Here is a 23,793-nt window from a genome sequence, read left to right as displayed (position 1 = left end):
ACGGTTGGCTACTAGCTTAAAAGTCCAGTTGCTAAAACAATTTCCCTTAATAATTTTGGGTTGTCTAAAACCTCCAAATAATCCTTCTTAGCTTTATGTTATATAGAAGATTGCCTATTAAGTTAAAATATTTATTTTCTCCTTTCCTGTCTTTGAACCTGTGGTCTTTTGCTGTAGTGGTGTAGTAACCAGGTTTTAGTGTTACTTGTGTTGGTCACTGTTCACACCTTTCTCGCATTTACAAAAACCAAATGTGCAGAAGTATCCATGTTACCAGTTCTTTTCACTGTTAATGCTCGTAATGTGGGTACCCTGGAGAAGAGGTGTAAGTATTTAGTAAAATTAAGACTTTTAAGCTCCTAGGTGGGCCAAAGAGGCAGTACAGCGTACACAGAACAAGTAAAATTCACAGCTTAAGTATCCTGTAATTGAAGATCAGCTTGATGGCCTCTCTGTGTCAGTTCCTTTGCCAGAAAGCTTCATGGCCAAATTCCAGGATTTTGGGGCTGTATGGTGTTTTGGAAGTAACGCAGGGACACGTATGCGGTGAATGCATCCCACATGATGAAGATGATCGCTTGCCTTCTCTAGGAATGTTCTCCAGTTGTTAAAAAGTCACTGTTGCCATCAGTAACGGCAGTGTGGTATCTGAGATACCAGAGTCTGCCTTTTCCTTTGAACATGAAATCACTGCAGTCTCTCAGACAACATTAGGTGGTAACTGTTGGCAACAGCTACGATGTTAGGAGCGACGTATGTTTCTGGCTAGATTTTGAGAACCATCCATAACATTATACTACGCGTACTTTGCTCATATATCACACTTTCCTTTTGTGCGTCAGAATGAATTTGGCTGTCTCTTCCATGAAAAAAAGTGATTAGCCTGGGTTGAATGTGAGGAATTTATTTTTTGATTGGAACCGAAGGGTGAAATTCCAAATGTGGAAACCTGAGCTGTGAACTGGCGTCTACCTACGGCCCCAGCACTGCCGCTCTCTCGCATAAATGCTCACGCTTAGGAGGCACTTACGCATATAGCAAGAAAGGTCTTGGTTTTAAATAGTGCTCAATCCAGTCTGGGGTATGTTCAGGCCAGGCTGTCCAGCCTTGGATTCTTCTGAAGTACATTGTTCAACTGTTCTTCCACATGCTGAAGAGCCGGCAGCGTTTGATTTGAAAAGGTTTGGTTAAATTAGATGCTCTGAGTGGTCTGTAAGAGTGAGCTGAAGATCAAGGTAAACATATTTATCGATCTATTTCCTCACTCTTCTGAAAACAGGACTCGGACTCCAAACAATACGCATGTCTGTGGAATATACTTGTCTTTGCCTAAGTTACACGTGCTGCACACAAGTGCCCAGTGGATACGTATTCAGTTCCACACAGCCTCCGTGGCCGTGTTTGTTTTTTTCTGCCCCTAATAGCATTTGCCCTTTGATGTCTGTTTTTAATTTGTTGAACATCTACAATAGATCTTAAGAACTTTGAATTTATTTCTAATACATGTTCTGTTTAAGAGTATTAAATTTAATGCTTTGACCTTAACTGGCGCTGAAAAAATATGGTTGGTTATCCTAAACCCAACAATTTTATAGGAGTGTGTTGTTATTTAAGATTTTACAATGGTATACCCTTTGTTAATAGCGAGGAACATAAAAAATGTCTGCTGTTTGCAGGGAGAGGGGTAGAGGAACGCATGTTTTAAAGTGTAAAATGGTTGTGTTTGAAAAGACCAACTGATGTAGTAACTTTGAAGTTTTGAATTATTTACGCCATCTCACTGATGCCTTGCTGAAAACACAAATGCAAATTTCTTTTTGGTTATATCCCCTGACAAAATTGGGTATGGCTCTCCATCAAAACCAGATGCCTGACATCCAGATAGATTTAAAAGGCAAATTTAGTTTGTATTGGGAACCAGAAGGTAAAGTTTGGGTTACATAAAACTGGCTCTTTCTGGCTCTGGTATGAATCAGTTTTAGCAATGCAGGATTAACAATTTCAGCCCTCTAATTTCTGCCTGTGGTCACCTTTGACATTTGACGTTTTAAAAACCTTGAGATCACATATTTTTATAACCAGAACTCCTAGGCTGTAAAACTAAGTCTGCTACCTCTGCTAACGACAACCGCTACACGTGGTGAACACATGTGCTTGCAGAAGCAGTGAAGGTCCCAGGTTCAAATGCCAGTGTCAGGCTGAGGTAACTTTCTGCCAAATTGTTCTTTCTGCAGAGCGTCTGACTTACACCATCACGCTGAGCCTGATTTATTTGTTTTAAAGGAGACCTCTGTGCTGTTCTGCTAGGAAAGGCCCTGAGAAATCACAGCTGTTCTCTGCTAGTCATTGTTAATTTAACTGGAAAAAGAAAATCTTACTTCTTCCATCCTTTGCTTCAAGCTTGTCACTGGTAGAAAACTGTATGCAACTTAATGGTTTGTACATCTCTATTTTTCAAGCTTGATATAACTCCATATCCAAGTTTAAGTGTCCTGCTTGAATTCCTTAGTGGGAATTCCCTTCCAGTTAAAGGATGCTTACCTCACTGCCATTTCTGGTGAGAAGGATCTAGACCTCTCTGAAATATTTTGCTCCAGTTTAGCACTAAATGAAATAGCTGCCTTTCAGAAGCACCCAGTTCCTTCCTTTCATCGAGGTGGCACCGAACAAAGCTGCTCTTTGTGTGTGTAGGCTATTGCACGCTGCGCTCCTTAGCAAACCTGCCCTGCAGTCACAATAAGCAATAGTTAACAAGCACCCATTGGTGTCAGATAAGTTAGAAGAATTCAGAAGACAAATTAGGCAATGAAGTCTCTGGGAATAATGACTTCCCTTGGGTTTCTTTACAAATTAAACTGGTGAAGATTTAATCTTTTTTTTTTTTTTTTTTCCTTCTTACATGGGTTCCTTTGCCCTTGACACAGAAGATCAGTTACTAGAAGACACAGTGACTGAGTGCAGTTAAGTGGTAATGGCATATGTCTGTGTAAACCAAATAACGAGTTCTCATTTATGTCTCTTGTAAACGAGTGACCTGATTGTATGGTTGTATTTCAGCCATGCAGGGAATGATTACAGAAAAGTTGTTTTCTGTAGTAGAAAGTGAGATGACTTTACAACTATGGGTAGCGTAGGATTTTTGTCAGGGCAGTGAGTAATTCTGCCCACATAACTGTTAGGAAGATCTTCTAGAAATGGAAAACAAAAGATGGGAGAGAATAGTCAGGAGGACATAGGAAGGAAGAAAGAAATATTTAACCCATTTAAGTCAGTAGCGGAGGCGTGCCATTCATTGCTGTTTGATCTAATCCCAAGATATATCTGATGATGAGTAGAGTCTGTTCTACCCGTGATTGACATTGACTGGCAAGGACAACTATTAAGAAAAATAAGAAAAGAAAATAGGAGCTTCCATTTAAATCTCAATAATGAATTCCAATTCTAAACCAGAAGCTGGGCACACATCATCCTTTCTCTGCTGAGAAATCTTTCACATTCATTTCAGTTCGTAATGGTTTTGGAAAAAAAAAAAAAAAAAAGAAAAAAAGGTTTTCATTATTCATGTGAAAAATGAACTAATTTGCTCACATGCTTAGTCCTGGGGTTAATTATATTATGAAAAAGAATAGTTCGTAAGAAACTGACTTGTTACAACAGGAGCGCCCTGAAATTTAAGCTGCTTAATTTGTTAGCTTGCTCAGACCATGCTAGTGTAGTCATCAGCCTGTTTGTATATTAAGCAGCAACTTCTGGACTCGTGGCTTTGGTCCTGGACCGGGGGCTGTAGGCAGGCAGTGTGGTTTGACATGCTCTCTGCTGGGGGGTTCCTCCCATGGCAGCACCGATCGCTTTGCACCTATGGTTCCGGCCACGCTGCTGGCATGACATCAGGTAGTATTTTGTACCAGGTGAGAGCCTGCCCCAATGTCAATTGAAGTACCAACATTTACTGTGGAGTGCTTCGAGTGTCCCTTTTCCACAGTGTTGAGGTGGAAGTGAGGACACTCCTGGATTTGAGACATTTATTTTACAGGCTTAGGAAAAAGGAGCCATACACTTGCTTAGATTGATCAGTTCTTTTTCTGAGTACAAAGACAGAGAAAGAGACAAAGCTAGAATAAACACTTACTTTATTCTACACTTGTAATAGTACTTTTCTTTGTCATCTTTTCTGCAACTAGAAGCTAAAACCGTGATTTGAGTTTCCTTTACATGAATGTTTGGAAGCTAATTTCCAAATAAGCCGTTCTTGCAGCGCCCAGTTCCCTGTTCCTGCATCCTGCTGGCTGGAGCTCGCCCTGCTCAGACTCCTGCTGTCGCAAACTCAAATTGCTGCTATACATAGATTTTCAAGTAATAGTATAGCAGAGCTTTTAAACATCCCACATTGCACATGGGTACCAAAGTATGCCACCGCTGAATTGGTAGAATCTGACCCATCATTACAGCTTTTACCTGGAGCAAGCATATTTATTTCTGTTTGAAATTGTTCGTTCACCTTTTATCCTGGTGAGTCTGAAAGGCATCAACAACATACAGCTCTCTCTTTATCTCTGCCTTTGTTACTTATGTGTTGGACTATTGCAGTGCTCTTCATAGGACGTGACATCTTAAATCTCTGAAAAATACAGGTTGAGCAGAATGCACGAGCTGCCGCCTTTGTTTCCTCCCTGTTCTTTTTTGATGCCAGTGCTGTAAGTCTCTGAGCTTGTGTTTGGTCCTGAAGACGTTGCCACTAGCTAACCCATGGGTATCTCTATGTAACCATACTGGCTGTCACTCCCCAGCTATCTTGGCCTGAGAACCTCCATAATTTTGCATAGCCTTGATTTTTTTTAAAATATGGAAACAATTAGTTCTTATGGAGATTTATAAAACTTAATCTTAAGGACTGTAAATGCTAAGCTTTTAGAAATGACCGAGCATACCTGTTTTTTCTCTATTCTTTTTCAATTCAAATCTGATGACCTGGTTTATAGGAGATCATAGGGAGCTGGAGGAAAGGCAGAAGTTCTGCATGTAACTTTTCTTGAGATACAGGAGCAAGAGACGAAAGTTGGACATCTTGTTGGGAATAGTAGAAAATACTGGGAAAGAGCCAGCCTTAGTTTGTGACCAAGTGGCTGATATCTTCTACTGATTTTCTTACCCAGGAAAGCAGAAGGCAGCAAGATGCAAGCCTGTCTCGGGTTCAAGGTGCACTTTGTGAAGTCCCCTTTAGACACCAGGACTTGGCTCGGCTGGAGTCAACTGCTTGGCTTGTGCTTGCAATTCATACTTGGGATTTAGCACTTAAAGCATAAAAGAAATCCAGTTGCTATGAGTCCTGAAGTCTTGCTAATAATCGCTGCTTTGGAAATGATCTTTAAAGAATGTTTACCTGCCTGCAAAATATGTAAGGGCTTGTATTGTGAAATCAAATTTTTGAAGTTCAAAGTCTTTTCTCGTTTGTGTATGCATAACCAGCACTTGTTGGTACTGGAAGTTAGATATACGGCACAGAGAATGCATTTGTAGGGCAAAAGCACTTTTAGACAAAAGCAAGGGCTTTTAACGATGTCACTGAAGAGTCCTGAATTCTTTCTAAGAAGCCTCCATTTTGTGGCATAAAAAGTCAAAGCAGAAAGAAATCCATCTCGGCAGAGCTCTGATGTAAGGAAAGTTGCAGTATAGCAAACGATGCTTTCTTTTATGTTTTGCTCATAACCATCATAGCAGGCAAAGGCAAACACTTGTCTAATTTGATAAAATATCTTTAATTGCAGCAACGGTACTTGAGGTTTGCGCTGGATGCATAAGCTCTGTTTGTAATCATAGTTCCAGCCGTACTCCACAATCATCTCCAATCATTGCCAATTAGCATCCGTTAGTCTGTTGTTGCTTAATTCAGACGTTCTGGGATGTTTAGTTGCATTATTCATACCTTGTCTGGGAAAATGTATTTTAAAAATGAGTACTATTACAGGATTTCATTGTACTGCAATAGATTTTTTTCTTTTTTTTTTTTTTTTTTCCTGCCTCTCATTTTAGTTATTCTAGTTGGTGTAGGATGGAAAACTTTGTGCATGATTTAGGTCCTGCATTTCCCTTTTAGGAAATAGTTGTTACTGCTTGACAGAGAATATTAAACAGGGGTAAAAAAAAAAAAATTAAAGCTGGTATTTTTTCACATAACAGTTTGGTTTTGGAAGTCATTGTTCCAAAATGTCATTGATGCTCAGGACAATAGGAATGAAAAGAAGGGGGGGGGGGGGGGGAGAGAGCAGTCGTGTATATGGTTACGGAGCACTGCCATAACCAGTGATAGAGATATTAAAAGGACCTTTAAATGCCAGTTTTCATAACTGAGTCTAGTCTTTAGTTAGCAGAGAGCAGGAGGAGAAGAGCTTGGGGTGCAACAGGCCATCTCTACCTGCAGCAGGGCACTGAGCATTCTCTGCTGTTGCACAAGATAAACTACAGGGCTCGTCCAACACGGTAGTGCTTGCCAGAATCTTGGGTTTCAAGAGCTGCTTGTTTCACTTATTTAAACTTTGAGCCTGTTTTTTTCCTCTACAGAATTTTATTCTGACTTCAAAGGAGTCATTCTTAATGTGAATGAGTGCAAATGATTGATGAATCTGTTTGGTTTTTTTCTTAAGATGATGATTTTAATAAGGAAAAAATAATACTAGCAAAGTATGTTTAACAAGGGGCTTTGTTTGATTTTGGTTTTGCATCTAAGTTTTATGAAATGGAATTTTTTAGTGCCCCAGTAACAAAAGAGAGCAAACCATGGCAGAGACCCACATCCCCGGGAAGGCGGGCTGTGCATGCATTTGTTAGGTGACTGATGTTCTCTGTGTACATGAATGTGACATGGGGATAAAGAGAAATGAGTGCAGCAGTAATTTCTTTAAAAAACAAAAAAAGAAAAACAATTAAAAAGAGGAGGTGATAACTTGTGAAAGCACAAGTACTACAGCTGCCAATGGAGACAGTTGCAATGATCCGTGTTTTCTGGGAGTTCACACACAAAGAGCCTGTGCCAAACTCTCAGATAAGTTTGCTCCACTAATCAGACGCTTGTTAATAACAGCTCAGATTTACGATACTTCATAACAGCACAAGAAGAAATATTCATCCTGTTATTGACTTTGTGGAGGAAGAAAACCTAATAAAGCATTAAGAGTGCTTAATCAATACACATGTAGGACTGCGCTTGACTATCAGAATGAGCAGCTTTGTTTTCTATTCAGGCAGATAATTTATGGTTAGTGCTGGAAGTGATGGATGTAATTTATGTTTTAGAGACAATTACTGTTCAAAGACAACTATTGCAAAGCTCTTGCAAAATGAAGAAAAAGACAAATGCAGTCTCTGGGGTGTGAGCGTTGTGCTCGACAGCCTGTCCAGTGTATTTGCTCATTACATTATATTTACATATAACGTTGCTGTGATGTATGTGCGTATGCATTCTGGTGAACTACGTTGTGTCATAGCAGTGAGTGGCCTTTAAAGTTCAAATCAACTTTCTCAGGTTGCAGGATTTTTTAGACATATGGTTTTGGTTGCAGACCATCTGGGCCATAATTTTAAAAAACAGTGTCTAAAACCATAAGTAAAGGAGCTACCTATTTGCTGGATCTTTAACACTTTTTAAAAATTGAATTAAATTATGTAGATCTACAAACGAGAAGTTGTCAGGTGTCCGTTATGATTTGTAGACACTTGCCTATAACACCTCCTTATAAAAGCAAATTGTAATACAGTTGCATGTATACTCCTTTGTTCATGTACCAGGCACTCAGATATATTAAGGTACACGTATAGGCGCATTTAAGTTGCACATTATAAACTATATGTAGGCTTTGATTCTAACCATTATGAGGGTTTTGTACCTGAAAGTATTTGAGTTGTGTTTTCTGAGTTAGGAATTTACATCTCTAAATTGCTATTAAAGTCAATATAAGCTGCCAGCGCCTGTTAGAGTAATTAAACCTCTTTCTTAGATGAAGATATTTAACATTTAGATTCGAGAAATCAGACCATCTTCATCGTAGTCTTCAGGAGAAAATTCCAACTGGGAAGAAGTATTATTAGTGAAATGCTGTCTTCCTCCTAAATAAATATGTTCTCGTTACTTTGACCCCTAATTGAAGCTTGGTGTGTTAGCCTAACACTTTTAAACTAATCAAAATAACCTCCCCTCTCCGTGATGGTGGGCTTTGTTCGTGTGGTATTGCAATAACAATGTGAATGATTTTACAGATTTTATTCCACTTCAGTGATTTATTACAAGTCCAGCGAGCTCTGACATGCACTGAAGTCAGCGGCTTATGGGTCAGAGCACAGGTTAGCCCCAAAGGCTGGTCACTGAAATGGCAACTTTGCACGTGGCTGCATTAAATAAAGTTGTTGCTCATATACAGCTGATAAATATAGAAACCTTGGAAAATAGGTTTTAAATACTGGGCTGCAGTTTTGAGATTCTCTTTGTTGTCTTAAAAATGAATCTTTATATTAATGCATATTGCATGAACTTGTACAGGTAAAATATACTTAAAAATACTTTAACCTGTCCACAATGGGTTAGCTGGTATGTCCGATAGATCTAAACGTACGAATTGTTGCCAAAATTAAATGGTGATTCACTCCGTTGTTTTCCTGCTGCAGGACAACGGCCTTTCCTTGCAGGGTTGTTCCTCTTGGTGCAGATGCTTTCTCCTTCAGCAAGTCTGTCCAGTCGCGCAGTGAGGGCAGGCTTAATCCCTTGCTGGGTTTTAAAGACGCTGAATTAAGGTCCATATGGGGGACCTGCACAGCTGCAGCCCTCACCAATAGCTCAGCGTAAGGGTGTGCAGGGGAGACTTCTGCCCTAATGTATTTCTGCTTTTCAGACTAATTTTTTTTTTTCTTCATCTGCTTGCTACATTTGAGAGCTAGTAATAGTGCTTCTGTTAGGTAATTCCAATTTTAAATCTATGAAAACCACTTTGTCCAGTGTCTGCTTTTATCTAAAGTTTTCATTTAGTTGTAGGAAATCTGAAATCACCTAGACTCGCATAAAAACTTGGTGGAGGGTTGTTTTCCCTGGAGCCGAGGATGTCTCTGACTTGTTCTGCTGTGTGATATTTTAAGACAGGGAGTGAGTAGCATTAAACAAGAATAGAGAAGTAAAGGGATTGGAATCAGTCCTCCTCCATTTAGCATATAGCTCCTAGGCATATTTAATTGGGCAAAGATGGTCCATTTCATGAACAAAAGGCATGCTCCCCTACATATCAAATATTTGACGAGATTTTTAGACAAAAGAATACCTTTTTATGTAGTGCCGTTCCATTATAATGCGTGCGGGGAGCGAGGGACATAGGCATATGTCTACAATCCACATTTTGGAACACTAGTGGATTTAAAATATGCTGTGGATCTTTTTTCCACGTGTATCGTAGTCAGATCATATATAAAGTTGATATCAAGTTAATCTAGATGAAGGGTGGTTTCAATTTTTCTTCCTTAAGACTTCACATGGCAGGATTGAAAGCTCACATAGAGTATGTCCCATGGATAATGTTTTTGTGGTGCAACATTGGCTCTATAAATAAATGTGAAGCATTGCAGTAGCAAACATCACATTTATTTTTTTGAAGCGCCTACAGCATGTCATTACAGATGGATTGATAGTCTTGATAACATTGAACTTTTGTCAGACCTAACCTGGCAGACTTGTTACATATCAGAAATTTTCTGTCATTTTTCTTGCTATTCAAAAGGCAAATATATTTGCAACCTTGAGTGACATTGAATATGGAAAGCAGACAGAAATTTATCATTTGACAGAATTGTTTTTGTTGGTATTTTTTTCTTTTCTTTTTTTACAGTGGCAAAGCTGTAATCGGATTTTAAAATTCTGACTACTCTGTGTTTTAGGAATATAGAACATCTGATTGCAGCTTATAAGAGCTATATGAACCATCTTTTTACAAATGTTAAACGCATTCTTTATTAATTCCCATTCAGATCATTTATTTTTGTGCTTCTTGGACTAAGGCAACATCTGACCTTTATTAGATTTGTACAAAACAACTTGGCAGGGTACAGGCAATGGAGAAGGTCTTGTACACGAGACAGTACAGCAAAGGATGCGGATGCTTAGAGAGCAAATGTTCATAACACTAAGGTTAAAACTAGTACGATTTATACCTAGTGAGTGTATTCCTTCAAATGGGAGTGCTTTGTAGTAGGGATAAAGCTGTATCCAAAAGCTTATTCTGGTGTCTTAAAATAAACTATAATTTAATTTCTGAATTATGATGATTAGCTTTAAATGAGGTATTTGTTTTAAAGAGACATGTGGATGAAATGTCAGGTTTTCTGCATATGATAGAAAAAGCAGCGGATTTCTGGTGTAAGAAGCAGCAAAGAAATGGATAAAAACATTTCATCGAAGGATGAAAGCAAGTTTTAAGGAAGAGACAAGGAAATCCTGGACAGAGCATTAGGAAGACAGAGGGCTGGAAGAAGAAGATGAGGTTATCAGTCATATAGCACCAATGCTTTTTGGGGGGCAAAACTCATAGGTGGACTACAGCATTTTATGCTGAACAAGAAAGAAAAAGATTTCTGATTGCTAATAGAAACACACTGCAATCAAAAGGAAAAACATTCTATACATTAGTATACAGTAGCACTATATACTTCTGAATGTATTATACCCTAGTGAAATCAAGAGATAACGATTAGCTTCTCAGCTAGAAAGGCTTTCTTCCAATATTTTGGTTCAAAATACAGACACTGGTGTTAATAAATTGGGCTGTGTATTGTAGACCACATCACTTAGTCAATATTTTATGCTAGGAGGTCACGTAGCATTGTAGGTGCTAAACACCGTGTAGAAGAATAAAGTAGTTCTTCCCATTGTTTTGTTTAAAAAAATAAAAAAGAGCAAGAGATTTTATTAGTTTTCAATACTGTTAGTATAAATAGAAGTCGAAGCTGTGGAGCAGGATTATTATGTGGCTCATTACTGTTTATTACCACAAGGCACATCAAGATGTCTGCTAGTTAGAGGGAGTAAATCATTTGAAACATGCCTGTTTTGTCGATCTTCTGCACGATGCTCAGCGCTAGCGTGCCTTCTTCCAGTGCTTTGAGGAATATGTCTAAAATCTGTCGCTTGTCATATGTTCTCTCCGTCTCTTGCTGAAGAGAAGTGAACAGACGAATGTCTTATTTTGGTATGATTTGTTTTTGCATTTTTGGGCAGAGGGGAGTGTTTTTCTTCTGAAAAGTTTCTGTCTAAATTGTGTTCCCATGAAATTGAGGAGAGCCTTGCTGACTTCACATGAGTTAGGATTTGTTTTGTTATGTAGCTCAGAGATAACTGAATGTTGTTTTGGTTTTGGTTTTGTTTTTTTTATATATAGCTTGCCAGGGTTTTTCAGTATTACGAAGGACAAAGAAAGTTTTATTGTGTCAGTCATTACACTTGAATTTAGAGCCATAGAGAAGTGAGATGGGTTTAGTGAGTTTGTGCCTCTTCAGCTGCATTTTAGTAAGTATTGGTGGTTCATGATATGCTTTTCTTTTAGTTTTTTAATAGTCTGAAACCTCCCCCAAAACTTCTTCTAACCTCTGTTTTTTAGCCAGGATCAGAAATGAGCTAGTAAAGTTAAGCTCAAGCTCATCGAAGAACTAACAAACCTTGGTAAATCTTAGACTTTAACAGCTAAGGATTGCAATTGAAAGGCTCTCATCTCTCCTGCCTGAATGTGAAATTCTTTCTTTTTTTGATTTGTTTTTACAGCACCTTGTATTTCTTTTGACCGGAGTCTAACTAGAAGTTTTTTAAAAGACTGCATTTCCCCACTGGAGATGCAGAGTGCTGCTAATATGAAGTAACTGCCTGTGATTTTTACAGTCATCATGATGCTTATCTTCTGTTGCTTAATCTTCCTCCTCCTCCTGCTTTTCTCACTGTCTAGCCTGAATGTAATATATGATCTCTACCAGTGCCAAAGGCCTTGTGGATGTGAGATCTGTCACCTGCGTCCTCATCCCAGGCTTTGAGAAGGTGCCGTGTCCCCTTAGCCCTGGCTTTCCCCTTACCAACATGCTGAGGAGGTCTGCTCTGCCACCAAGCCAGTTCAAGACGTTTGTCAAAAAATGGAAAAAAAGACACCCACAGCCCCTTATTCTTATGTAGGTTTGCTGTCCCTGCTTACCCCTGCACTGATGAATTATGTGTGTGTATGACATTAACACTTCAGAGAGAGCAAAGCAAGCAAGAAAGCATCGCACAAGTATGTGTTCCAGAATACACGAAATCAGTGCAGCAAATACCTGCTGGTTTGTTACATTTACTATCCCATTTGATAAATTTTCTAGTTTGGAAATACTTCCATACCATCTGTTGTCTCTGATCCTGTTCAACAGAGCAGTATTACTGGCCTGATGATTTCTATTACATTTCTTCAGAAATTCTTATGTAGGGTATATAATACGTGGGTTAAAAAGCAAATGTCTTCCCTATTGATTTTTCTCTGCCACGGATAGCCTATTTACGTATTTATTTATGTGGTTGTTTAATGTTCTTCATTTATAATGTGTAAAGTTCTATTTTTGCATGCAGGCAAGCACTAACTTGATCGGGTGAATAAGTAAGGTGTGTAGATACTAGTGCACACATGTCTGAAGGAAAGAAGGACCTTAATTGATTTAAAAAACTACCATCTTTCAGAGGTTTCTCATCTCTGCCATGACCGCTAGAAGCAACCTAATACACAAGTGAGCCTGGTGGAAATGGCAGTATAAAGATTGTTCCTGATCTTGTTGCACACAAGTGGGAAGTTGGCGAATTGGGTAGAGCCTGCAACTGGAGCTGCGTGGACTCTGCAGCTTACCTTGCGCGGAAATGGGGGTAAAAATCCCACCGTTGCCGCTCTTGGTTGAGTTGGGGGGCACAGCACCGTAGCTGGGAGTCACTGCTCCTGTGGTTGCCTTCAGGGTCCTTAGCTGTGCTTCTCCATAACTTTCTCATTTTGTCACATCAGGATCATACGCGATTGTTCTCAAATAACCAGGTAACGTGGCCAGTACCCATTCTTTACTGACTGCTGTATGCTTTCTTCCGACAGACGTGAATGAGTGCGCCACTGAGAACGGTGGCTGTCATGACCAGTGCTGTAATACCATCGGCAGCTACCACTGCAAATGTCCAGCTGGCCAGAAACTGGAGGAAGATGGAAAATCATGTGGAGGTAATGTGTTGTACTGTGTCTCGCTGCTATTAAGAAATCAGGGAAGACATTGGAAAGGAAAAGGAGATGTTAGCTTTTATCTGGAGCCAACTGAAGAGCGTATACTCAGAGTTGTCAAGAGTGCAGATCTTCTCATATCTGGATTATGAAGATGTAACTGTAAGAACACTTCAAAGGGTTGGGGTTTTGTTTTCTTTTTTTGAAAAAATGTTATCACTTAACCTGGATTGGCTGTGCCATGTTCTGATTATGGAATTTCCACCATCAAGTTAAAAACTTGAAGAAAATGTATGTTTGATAGCATTTCATCTGTCTCTAAAACAAAGTGGTCCTTATCAGAAAATACACATACATTTTTGCATTTCAATCACAATTCCACAGCTACAGATTAACTGAATGGAAAAGGATTTAAAACCACATGCTACGTAAACCCATTTGTCTTCTTCCTAAGGGAAATATAAGTCTAGTCAGTGCCTTATGGGGTAAAATTTGTTCTTATGCAAAAGCTTGACTTTCTGTAGAAGCAAAACACGACATAAGCTTATGTTAGAAGGCATAATGAATTATGGTTAGACTTAAAGATGCACTGGTAAACACAGAGTGGGTGTAAGCAAGCCCGTCTGATCTGTTGACCTATAGTCACCACATTTTTTACAGCATCACATGCTGCAAAAGGTAGAAGAGATCAGGTGTAAAGTAGCCAAGGTGTACTGTATTGCAGACCCGAGCAGTTCCTTCTTGAACTCTCCTCTAACACAGGTAATGAATGTTTGCTGCCATATGATCTTGTGTGCACTGGCTGTGTGCCTGGATTGCACCCTCGATTGCATTTCATTGCAGCAGTAAGTATATCGTTGACGGTTTTTGATTGTCTCAAGATGAAAGGCACTAGGTAGGTTTTAATGAACTGTATTATCATCTTTTCACAAGAAACCATTTTCCATGGCTTTTCCTGCTGCATAGCATCTCACAAATTCCCTTCTTCCAGGATTTCATTTTACCATTGTCCTTCAACTCCTTTCTTAAGGTTTGTACAAAGCAATGTATTTCTTGGCTGTGGTCATATGCTTCATCCTAACTTTATAATTTATTTGGCTGCACTCCTTTTTTCACTAGAAGATGGTAGAATTATTTTCCACACCAACCTATCATTTGATATCCAACTTGACAGTGTAAATAATCTGTAGATGGTTATTTTATTTTGATTGAAGTTCTTCATTATGGTCCTCCATGCTTTCATTTTGGCCTTTTGAGAGCTCAAGCCAGAAATACTATGCATGATTCAGAGATTCCTGCTACTTCACCTCAGCCTTCTCTTACCTCTTTTGGGGACTGGCTTGTAATATTCCCATGGATGAGTGTATAGGTCTGTATGTTGATGACTACTTACAGCTTTCAGAGCTGCACAAAATTTGTCCAAAAACTAAGTTTTTGAAAGCAGGTCCTACTCATTGTAATCCTAAATTGCTTAGTATGCAAGAGTCCCATTTCCTTTAAAATAGTTTTGTGTTAATGAGTTAGTTAAATTAGTGTTTCTTCTGCACAATTCTTCTATTCTTAAAATATACTTTAAATTCTAGTGTTTTGACATTCTTTAAAAACTCAAACAGAGCTTAAGATGTTTGATTCTTGTACTATATACTAACCAGGAATTACAGAAGAATATATTATTAGCCGTTTTGAAGCTGCTTTTTGAAATCTTGAGACAAAAATGGAAATGTTCAATAAACTGAAAATGTTCAAGTCATAGAACAAAGCGAATGTAGCGGTGACACTAATTACACCTGAACTTTTTGGAGATGATAATAACAACAAGCATATGGCTGTACTGACTTGCAAGAAGGCCAGCTTCAGCCAACTTCTAGCCATCAGACTTTAAAATATAAGTAACTTAGTGGCTGATTACTACATAAGGGAAAAATCAGCTTCCAAACAAAACTGTGTGTGCTGCTGGAAGGTGCTGGTCTTTCAGGAGATGACACTGAATTGGTGTTTTATTGATGCCTCCGCATTGCTCAAAGGGGTCATGTTGCGGGTGAGAGTAAAACAGCTTCTCATTCAGGTTAGCCAGCATTTTTGGAGGAATAAGGCTTATAGTTGTTCTGGGTAGTTACATTTTTTCTTTTATAGCATCATTGTGCTTTATGTTACCCCTTAGTCTAAACTCGAGCATTAAATACACGGGTACTATTGTTCTGCTCCCATTATCCGTCTCATGGTTGGTTTTATTTCACTGGTGACTCAAATGGTCAATTGGTGTACAGGTTTTTTTATAAGCCAAAGTACAAATAAGGTGTATCGTTAGACATGCACCGTGGAAGTAGTACAGATTTTATTCATAAGTCATTATTAGTGCAAAGATTGATCCTTTTTTTTTCAGAAACAAAATAGAGCATCCTTCTGACAAAAAGTTAAGATGTTGTCAGGAAATAACTGGGTGGTTTGTTTTTTTTTTAATGTTTTCAGCTGTTTGTAGTTGTTTAATGCTGAAGAAGAGAAAGTGGATAAAAGTTCACTAATCCAACAACATAAGGAAGTGTACTGCTGATTTGATCAATAATAGCTGGGGGTTTTGTAAGCAATTTTAGGAGACCTAAATGCCTAATTCCACAGCTAGAATGAACTGAGGGTGCTCAGCATCTCTATCTTCTAGGACGTCAAAGGTGTGTGCAAGACACAAGGCTCCATGAATATGAACAAGACGACAACATAGAATAGGCGAGATAATCTTGAAATAAGTTATTGCTATCAGCATTGACTAAACCTTCCCTTTCTCGGGTGGTTCTGCGGCTGGTTAGAGCCACATGGGGAAGGGGATCGAGCAGCACAGCCTGGGACAGCCCACGCTGTGGGGTCCGTACTCCTTCCGAGGCCTGTAAGGATCTTTTCTAACTAATTGGGGACTCTTATGGCAGGATGTATCATTCAGAGTTATGTGGTATGTAAAGTCGTACTTCAAATCAGTGGAGGCATACTTACATCAAGAGGCAAGTTGTAGTAAGGTGAAGGCATGTGCATCTACATAGAAATGCCAGCCAGGGAGGTGAACTGATTAGCCTTTCAAAACTAATTATCTACATGTTGTACTGCAGATTTTACCCTCCGGTATTCATGGACAGAACTTCAGTTTTCTTATCTGACAGAGAAATATTTTCTGGCAGATAGTCACACAGGCATTACAGATTTTGACAGAAGGCTCATGCTTACCTCTCGCTCTTCGTGTGTCTGATGGATATTAATGATGAGAAAGGATTTGGATTTAAATCACCGCACAAATAATACAACAACTTAATATTTGACATTTACCAGTGTATGGCTGTTGGCCTGATTCTGTGCCCCATGCATCTGCACCGGTGTTCAGTGTTTCAGGGGCAGTCTGGTCAGCGTCCGTGCGTAGATTTGTTCGGAAAGCTGTAACTTGGTCTAAGGAAGGGAGAGGAAATCTGCGTGTGTGTGTGTAATGCCTCCTTATTTGTTAAGCAGAGGTACCACTGACTTCTTATGTCAGTGAGATACGCTGTGAGTCGTATAGATATTCTCATTTAATATTTTATACTAATGCTCAACAATTCTAGTCAAACATCACAAAAAGCAGAAATGGTATTTTCTGAACATAAATACCGTTTTATAACTCAATTATTGGCACAAGTCCAGATCTGTAAGGGATGCTGAGGCTACAGCTACAAAAGCATGTTTTCACACATGAATAAGCTCCAGAAGTCAAATAAAAAAAGGTCGTGACCTTATGTTAACCTTCTTAGGTAAAATGTCATTTCTTATTTATATTATTGTGCTCTCGTCTGTCAAGACAACTGAAGGAAGTTAGAGACCAATGAAGTCCTATGATTAGCTGTCGATGAAAAGAAGCTTTTATTTTACTGATTAGAGTAATATTGCAATCACTGCAACCCCATCCCCGGGGGTTTTGGTCAAACCTCAAAGCCCTGGCAGGTTTCCTGACCTTTGCCAGAGGGACTTTCAGAGCAGCTGCGTCCAGAGCCGGTGTGTGACTTTGCAAGGCCACCGATGTTTACCCCAGTAATGTAATAGTAGCCAGTGTCACTGATTTAGCCTGATCCCAGGGTCGGATGGGAACTCTCCAAACACCGTTGCCACGAAGAGTTAATAGCTGGGCTAAAAGGAATACCGAGGGATTTGTCGAAGAGTAAGAAAGTGTTTATTAAAATGACCTCAGCATGTATTTAGTCTGTAAGGTTTGAGGTGTAACTTATTCTTGTCAAACTCTGTTTTTTTTGTCAAAGAGAACAAACATGCTAATTCTGCACTTGGACTGTTTTCCTTGCCCAACAAATCAATGCACCAGGCTTCTGCCATGTCCTGTGAAAAAAACCTGAAGGATGTAATACCGTGCACCTCTAGGGAAATGCCAAGGAGCTTTTTCATTAATTTATTTATTTTTTAATAGAACAGGTGAAATTAGTCCACTGGAGGGATTCAGGATGCTTTTCTGTTGTCTTATCTGAGAAAGTTGCATTTGACTCATAACGCTATGGCATGCTGTGACACAGAGTTAGTTATTTTCAGGAACACTTCAGTAGAAGGATAATAAGGAAAATAAATTCTATTTTACAAAAAAAAAAAAAAAAACAACAAAACAACCCAGTTCTGATTACAGGCGCAACAAGTACCACTCCACGTGAACCCAAATCTTAGAGCAATGGAGTGAAGGCATTCCTAGATGAGGTGAAGCCACCCAGCCTTCTTCAGCTTTCTCTATTTCAAGACCTGTCTTGAGATACAGAAATAAAACCAGTTGCAGGAATTGTATCACAATTATCCAATTATTTGTAACTGAATTACCGTGCCCACTTAATGTCCACCTCGGAGAATTAGGGGAACGGGCAACTCCATCTTGTGACCTTAACAAACCCTGGGTGAACAGTCTTGATAACTAGATATTTTAATGTATTGGGTTTTTACAGCAATTCAAAAGGGAAGAGAAAAAGAATACGCAAGATAAAAAGAATGGTGAGAGAAAAGAGGACAAAACCTAATTTCTGGTATTTCCAACCCCGTTGTTAGGTGCTCTTGGGTACCCTGGGACTCCAACATGGGTTCTTACAGCTAAGTCAGAAAACTCCAAGTATTTCAGTTTCAAAATACAAAAAAGCAGTGAAGCACTCTGTCAGAGGCCGAAGAATAAACATTTTCTTCTCCATTAGTTTGGACATCCAGAATACTGGTAGATGTCTGATCATTTGAAGGGAATTCAACAGGAAGCAATAGCTGGTTTTACATTTGAATATTGTTTATTTATGGTTACTCCTACTTGTCAAGTCAGTATCTTTAGTCACAAATAAAAAGCATAATTACTGCTTTTGATTTCAGATCCCAGCTGAGAAAAAACAACAGTTCCCTTACTTCTCTTATGAAGGGAAATATATTAACTAAGATTAAGGATTAATTGTGCATTTTAAACACTATTTAGCATTATGCAGGCAGACTTCTGTGGTTTTTTGGAGGCTATTTGATTTAGGCAGGAGAACTGCATGGTGTTTGTGCATGGGTGCAGAGGAAATCCGGGCAGAAACTACTGAAGACATTCCTAGCTACATTTGCAAACTTTATTGGGAATGTAATTTTATTTCTAGTCCTGAGTAATTCTTTTGGAAATTCCTGATTCTCATTTTTAAGCATTTGTCTCTGGCTTTTGAGAAGAAATGAAGGCTGGAGGTCATTTGTCTGACCTTTCTCATGCACTCCTGGGCTGCATTCGGAGCCAGCTGGGATCAATAGCTGCAAGAAGCTGTTGCACTCTCCTAGGCAAATAGTGTCATCTTTCTGCATTTGTCTCTTTGTGGTGGTACTACAGCAAAAAATGCACTCAAAACAAGTAGTAAAAATTACAACAGATTCATAGTAAAGGTAACGTTAACTGTAGGTTATTGGACTTTTTAAATGAATTACCTGAATCCTGATTAATGGCAAGCCCAAGGCAGGCAGGAACCTGAGCTGAATTTCGGCGGGCTCATTTCAGGCTCGCAGGGGCTGTCAGCACGTAGCAAATGCCACGGGTTGGTTTGGTCAGTCCCCTCTCATTTTGTGCGCCCTCCCAAGCCTAATCCACTCAATTACACGCTGGGGACACATGAACCCTTTCAATCTTATTAAAATGTATCATATACTAAACTCGGCAAAATCACAGTCATTTTGTCTGACCTGTTTCTCTTCAATCAGGGAAAGGTAGACACATTACTCGGACCAGAACAGACACTTCCAACCTGTTTTTTTGAGCACTTATGTGGCAGTCTTAGCCGAGAAGAGCATCTGATGCTCTGATAATTGATATATTTTTGAATTTTAATTGCACTTCTTTAGGTTTTTCCAGATTCATGCTTGACTATTGCTAAAGTCTCCCCGCTCCTCTCTTACACACTGAACAAAGATGGCTGTGAGCTAAACTACATAATTTCTCACATCTGATATCCCTCAGGGTAGATGAACTAACAGTTATGACAGCTTCCTCCAAAGTGAATATTGCCATTGAAGAGTGAGCTCGTTTATCCCGGATGCATGTTTTTATTGATTGGAGCTGAGGACAGGCACAGTCAGTTTTCAGTCACTTTTTAAGCAGAAGTTTTATGCAGACCAGTTGGGTAGAAACGGCTGGTGTCAAGAGCAATATCCCAATCCAAGGTTCCAAAGCAACAGCTGAAGGAGTCCTACCTGCATTTGCAGCCTTGGCTCTCAGGGCAGAATGGGGCCGACTCATATTTCAAGAATTCAGTGGTTATTTCAAGATAATCTTGGTAAATCCCTTTTTTCCATGGAGGAAAAAATCTCTTTTTTTCCATGGAGGCTTTTTTTCGTGTCTAGAATTTTCTCTTGGAATGCTTAATTCATCTGCAGCATTTTAATAACAGCCTTTTGCATAAACAAACCATACAACTGGCAGTTTAATTTTCAGGTTACGTACGGTTTACACAGGTTGGCTGTAGTGCAGCTTATCGGCGTGTCACGCGTTTCCTTCAGCGCATCTTCTGCTGTGTTCCAAAGCAGCATGTTTTTTAAAAAGCACAGCGTTATTCATAAACCACAGAAAACTGGCACTCCGTTCTGCATTTCAGTTATCAGATGAATTATTGATCACTGATCTGACACGGCCTGAAAGGGAAAAATTGTTTCTAGATGTCACAGACCTCCCAGGTAACGACAAACGAAGAGTCCCATCTCTATGGCATCTGCTGGTCTAGTCCATATGGCGCTTGAAAGCTCACCGTGCGTCACAGCTGATTATAGACTCGGCACATGGGCTGCTTCCCCAAGGCTTCCAGCTCCTGTGTCTTCCTCCGGGATCTGAAAAGCCTCACACAGGCTCTACCAGCTGGAAGGAAATACTAAGTGGGAACCGTAACTTGCTATTATCTTTGGAAAGGAGTGGTTGTGTAAAGTGCAGGGAGAATGACAGTAATCCCCTCCACGGGTTCTCTGCGTGTGACTCCGGGTCTTGCAATTGTGAGTTTGTGCAGAAAGTTGGGCGTGAGCAAACGTACTGGCCTGAAAAATTTTCTTTCTCCAAACTGCTCGATGCATAAAGCTTTATTGATCAGCTCTTGACAATGAAAACATTTAAGGTTTGGAAATATTATAGTATTTGCTATACCACTCAGGGATTTAATGTTGTTTAATTAGTGCAAGAGCTTTGAATAGTCAGATGAAAAGCACTGTATAACTATATGAAAAGGCTGTTATTGTCCAGACAAAATATAATATTTAGAAATAATATGACAAAAATGATAGACTGCAGTACAGACATGTTTTGAGATATTTCTGGGGCTCTGATTAGTTTATATTAGCTAGTTTCTAGCATTTATGACTACCACCGAAAGGCAGGTTATGGAGAATGTTAACATTCCACTGGGCTGATTGACAATAATTAGTTTATTTTAAAGGAAAGGAAAGAAGCATGGTATTGTTGCAGTTGACTAATGTGAATTAAAAGCTAGGTAATCTTTTCCGCAATTACAGAGATACAATGCTTGCCGTTGTCAGACAAGAAAACACACTCGTACTTTCAAGAATCATTTTGTAGGAAGAGCTTTGCAAGCCTGAAATTGAAGCTCTGGTCATGGTCTCCAAAATTACCGTTAGTAGTAATTTTATGCAGAAGCAAGACTTTTGAATACTTAAATTATAGCTTGTTTGTAGCAAGGTATTTACCAGCAAATATAAGCATCTTATAAACAGCACATGAGTCATCTTGGTGTTCATTTTGAGCACATCGAAAATGTAAATTGCAAGTGAATTATTCTTGTGTAGAGAGGCAAGGCTTCGAAACCTTCAATTCATACTTTAAATGGAAATTATGAGAGGAAAAATGTGCACATTTGCCTTTCAGTGGAGAGTATTGTGCAGGGTAACTACTGCTTTTTCTATAGCTTTGCCTACAGGCTATGTAAACAAGGACTAATGGCAGATACAGAGATAGGAAGAAGTACAACTCCTGAGTGGTGTTTCTATTCCTCTTTAGAAGCATTTAATACTAGTCTTCCCTGGGACAACTAATAGAAATCCCGTGTTTTATTGAAATGCCCATGGATTTTACGAGCCATCTGATATATCCTTAAAAAGCTTTAAAACAATTTGTGATAAAATCTAAACCAAACAGAAATCTGTCAGCTTCCCTGTTCAAAGCATTGGCCCAAAGGAAGCGATCCAGACGTGACTGTCAGCAATATAGCAACTGCTGGGAGGGCTACAGTTCATTATTAAAAGATCAGTGGTTTGATCAACATCATATTGGATTACTCAAACTTCAATTACATGAGTACCTGAGGGCTTTAGCTGGGATTTATTAGAAGACCAACTTGAAATAAACCTGCCGTTGTTGCATACCGGATCTTTGAAAGACTCACCTGAGAACCTTGTTAACAATTACTATCCCAAAAGAGACTCAATGTCAGCCAAGGAGTTAAAAAACAACTAATAAAAATGGAGCAATCAAGTGATTAATTTGATGTCATTTTTAATCTTGGGAAGAGGAAAAAAAGGAGGGGGGGGGGGGGGGAAATCTTCTGTGCCTGGTGACATTGTTCATTAGGATCCAGCTCTGGAAGTTGGTACGGACAGGTTTGGGATGTGTTAATGCCCCTTCTCTCTTTTCGTGGTTGAATCTCTGCAGAGTCGCAACTAATATATGGCATAAGGAAGTAGAGCAAGAAAATCTGTGTAACATGCTGTCTTTTGCTCACTGAGGGTTTCTGTTGGACAACGGCCTGGAGTTGCGATAGCTGCAGTGGGGGATCGACGCTTGTGGCGGCTTCTTGAGAAAGGGGCCTTATGAACTAGCGGCTGTAGAGCAACGTCAGTGAGCCAGTTTTTACAGAAATGGAGTGGATTGTGCTGTGGTGTCATCTAGGTGAGATACTGGCAGAGAGGTGGACTTTGGTGGCTGAATGGTGTTGTCCCTCCCTGTTTTCCTAGTCCTGCATAGTCTTGGCACTGCAAGCACAGTGCCAGCATTGCACATGTTTCACGTGTTGAAGAATACAGTTCTGACTGGTGATTGCTCCTCCCAAACTGATTATTCCCAAGATTGGTTTATGTTCCAGTCAGTTTGCAAGATGAGTCTATCCATGTGATGTCTGAAAGCTTTTTACCAACCCAAGTGGGACATTTGTCACAAATAGCATTCATGTTTCCGACCAGCAGAGTGTATGTACTGTAAGCTGGAAACATCAAATTATGAAGGTATTTGCATGATGATCGTTTTCTTTTGCATATTTTACCTACTGTGTGTGGAAAAGACATTTCTCTATACGTTCTACTGTAGTAAAGACACTGAGCTCAGCAAGTGGGCATTAATATTGCTGCTAACACAAACCAGATGTTCTCATCAGATCAGTCATTTCTCTCTTTTTATTCCATAACTGTTTTTTCAAGCTGTCATATCCCGCCGAGGGAAGATGCTGATGGCCCAACGTATAAACCCCCTTAGTAAGTCTCATATTTGAATCTGCGCAAGGACTTTGGGCTGTATCATGCTGTCACTTATTAAGTACATCTCCTCGTAGAGATCCTTTCGTCCTTTGCCACCCTCCCACCTCCCAGCATGGCCTAACTGAATTGTGCCGAGGAACTGTATTTAAAAATTGATAGCCCCATAACAAATTTTCCATCTGCTATTCTGCCCCACGTCAGAAAAACTTGCAGGAGCGTTCCAGCAAAGCTGCTGATGCTAGTGATCTCAAAGCCTTTCTCCTAAGCAGAAATTACATAAAACTTTAATTATTGTGTTTCAGCCCACACTGCTGCGGTGCACAGGCAAAAGGTCTTCTTCCAACTTCACTGTTTACAGCTGGTACATTCACTTCTTTTCCACAGGAAACAGTAAAATTAATGAGGCTGTTTTCTTCAGTATATAAACATTTTTGAAGATCATAAGTTATGCGTTTGTCTGGATTGTCATTCTTCAGATTGTACTCCCTTGTTATTTCAAGTGGTCATTCACTTATCCTCATGTGGTCATTCACTTATCCTGGCACCAGTTTTCCACTGTGAGTTTATGTCCATCTGTGGATTTCATATGGATGTG

The 23,793-nt window shown here is 39.5% G+C and overlaps 1 protein-coding gene across 5 annotated transcripts in view; it reads left to right on the top strand.

Annotated features, from left to right (window-relative positions):
• Positions 1-23,793, top strand: part of LOC128149374 (multiple epidermal growth factor-like domains protein 6) — a 202,392-nt gene that overhangs the window by 100,909 nt on the left and 77,690 nt on the right. For all 5 annotated transcript variants that reach the window (XR_008237622.1, XM_052804504.1, XM_052804505.1 and 2 more), the window contains one exon: positions 13,116-13,238. Coding sequence is in view for 4 of the 5 variants with exons in the window: in XM_052804504.1 (XP_052660464.1) it covers positions 13,116-13,238 (123 nt within the window). In the remaining variant the exon portion in view is untranslated. The remainder of the gene's footprint in view (positions 1-13,115; positions 13,239-23,793) is intronic.

Source organism: Harpia harpyja, chromosome 12, assembly GCF_026419915.1.
Source record: "Harpia harpyja isolate bHarHar1 chromosome 12, bHarHar1 primary haplotype, whole genome shotgun sequence".
Taxonomy (NCBI): Eukaryota; Metazoa; Chordata; class Aves; order Accipitriformes; family Accipitridae; genus Harpia; species Harpia harpyja.
Note: the sequence above shows the minus strand (reverse complement) of the source record. Positions and strands in the feature narration are given on the sequence as shown.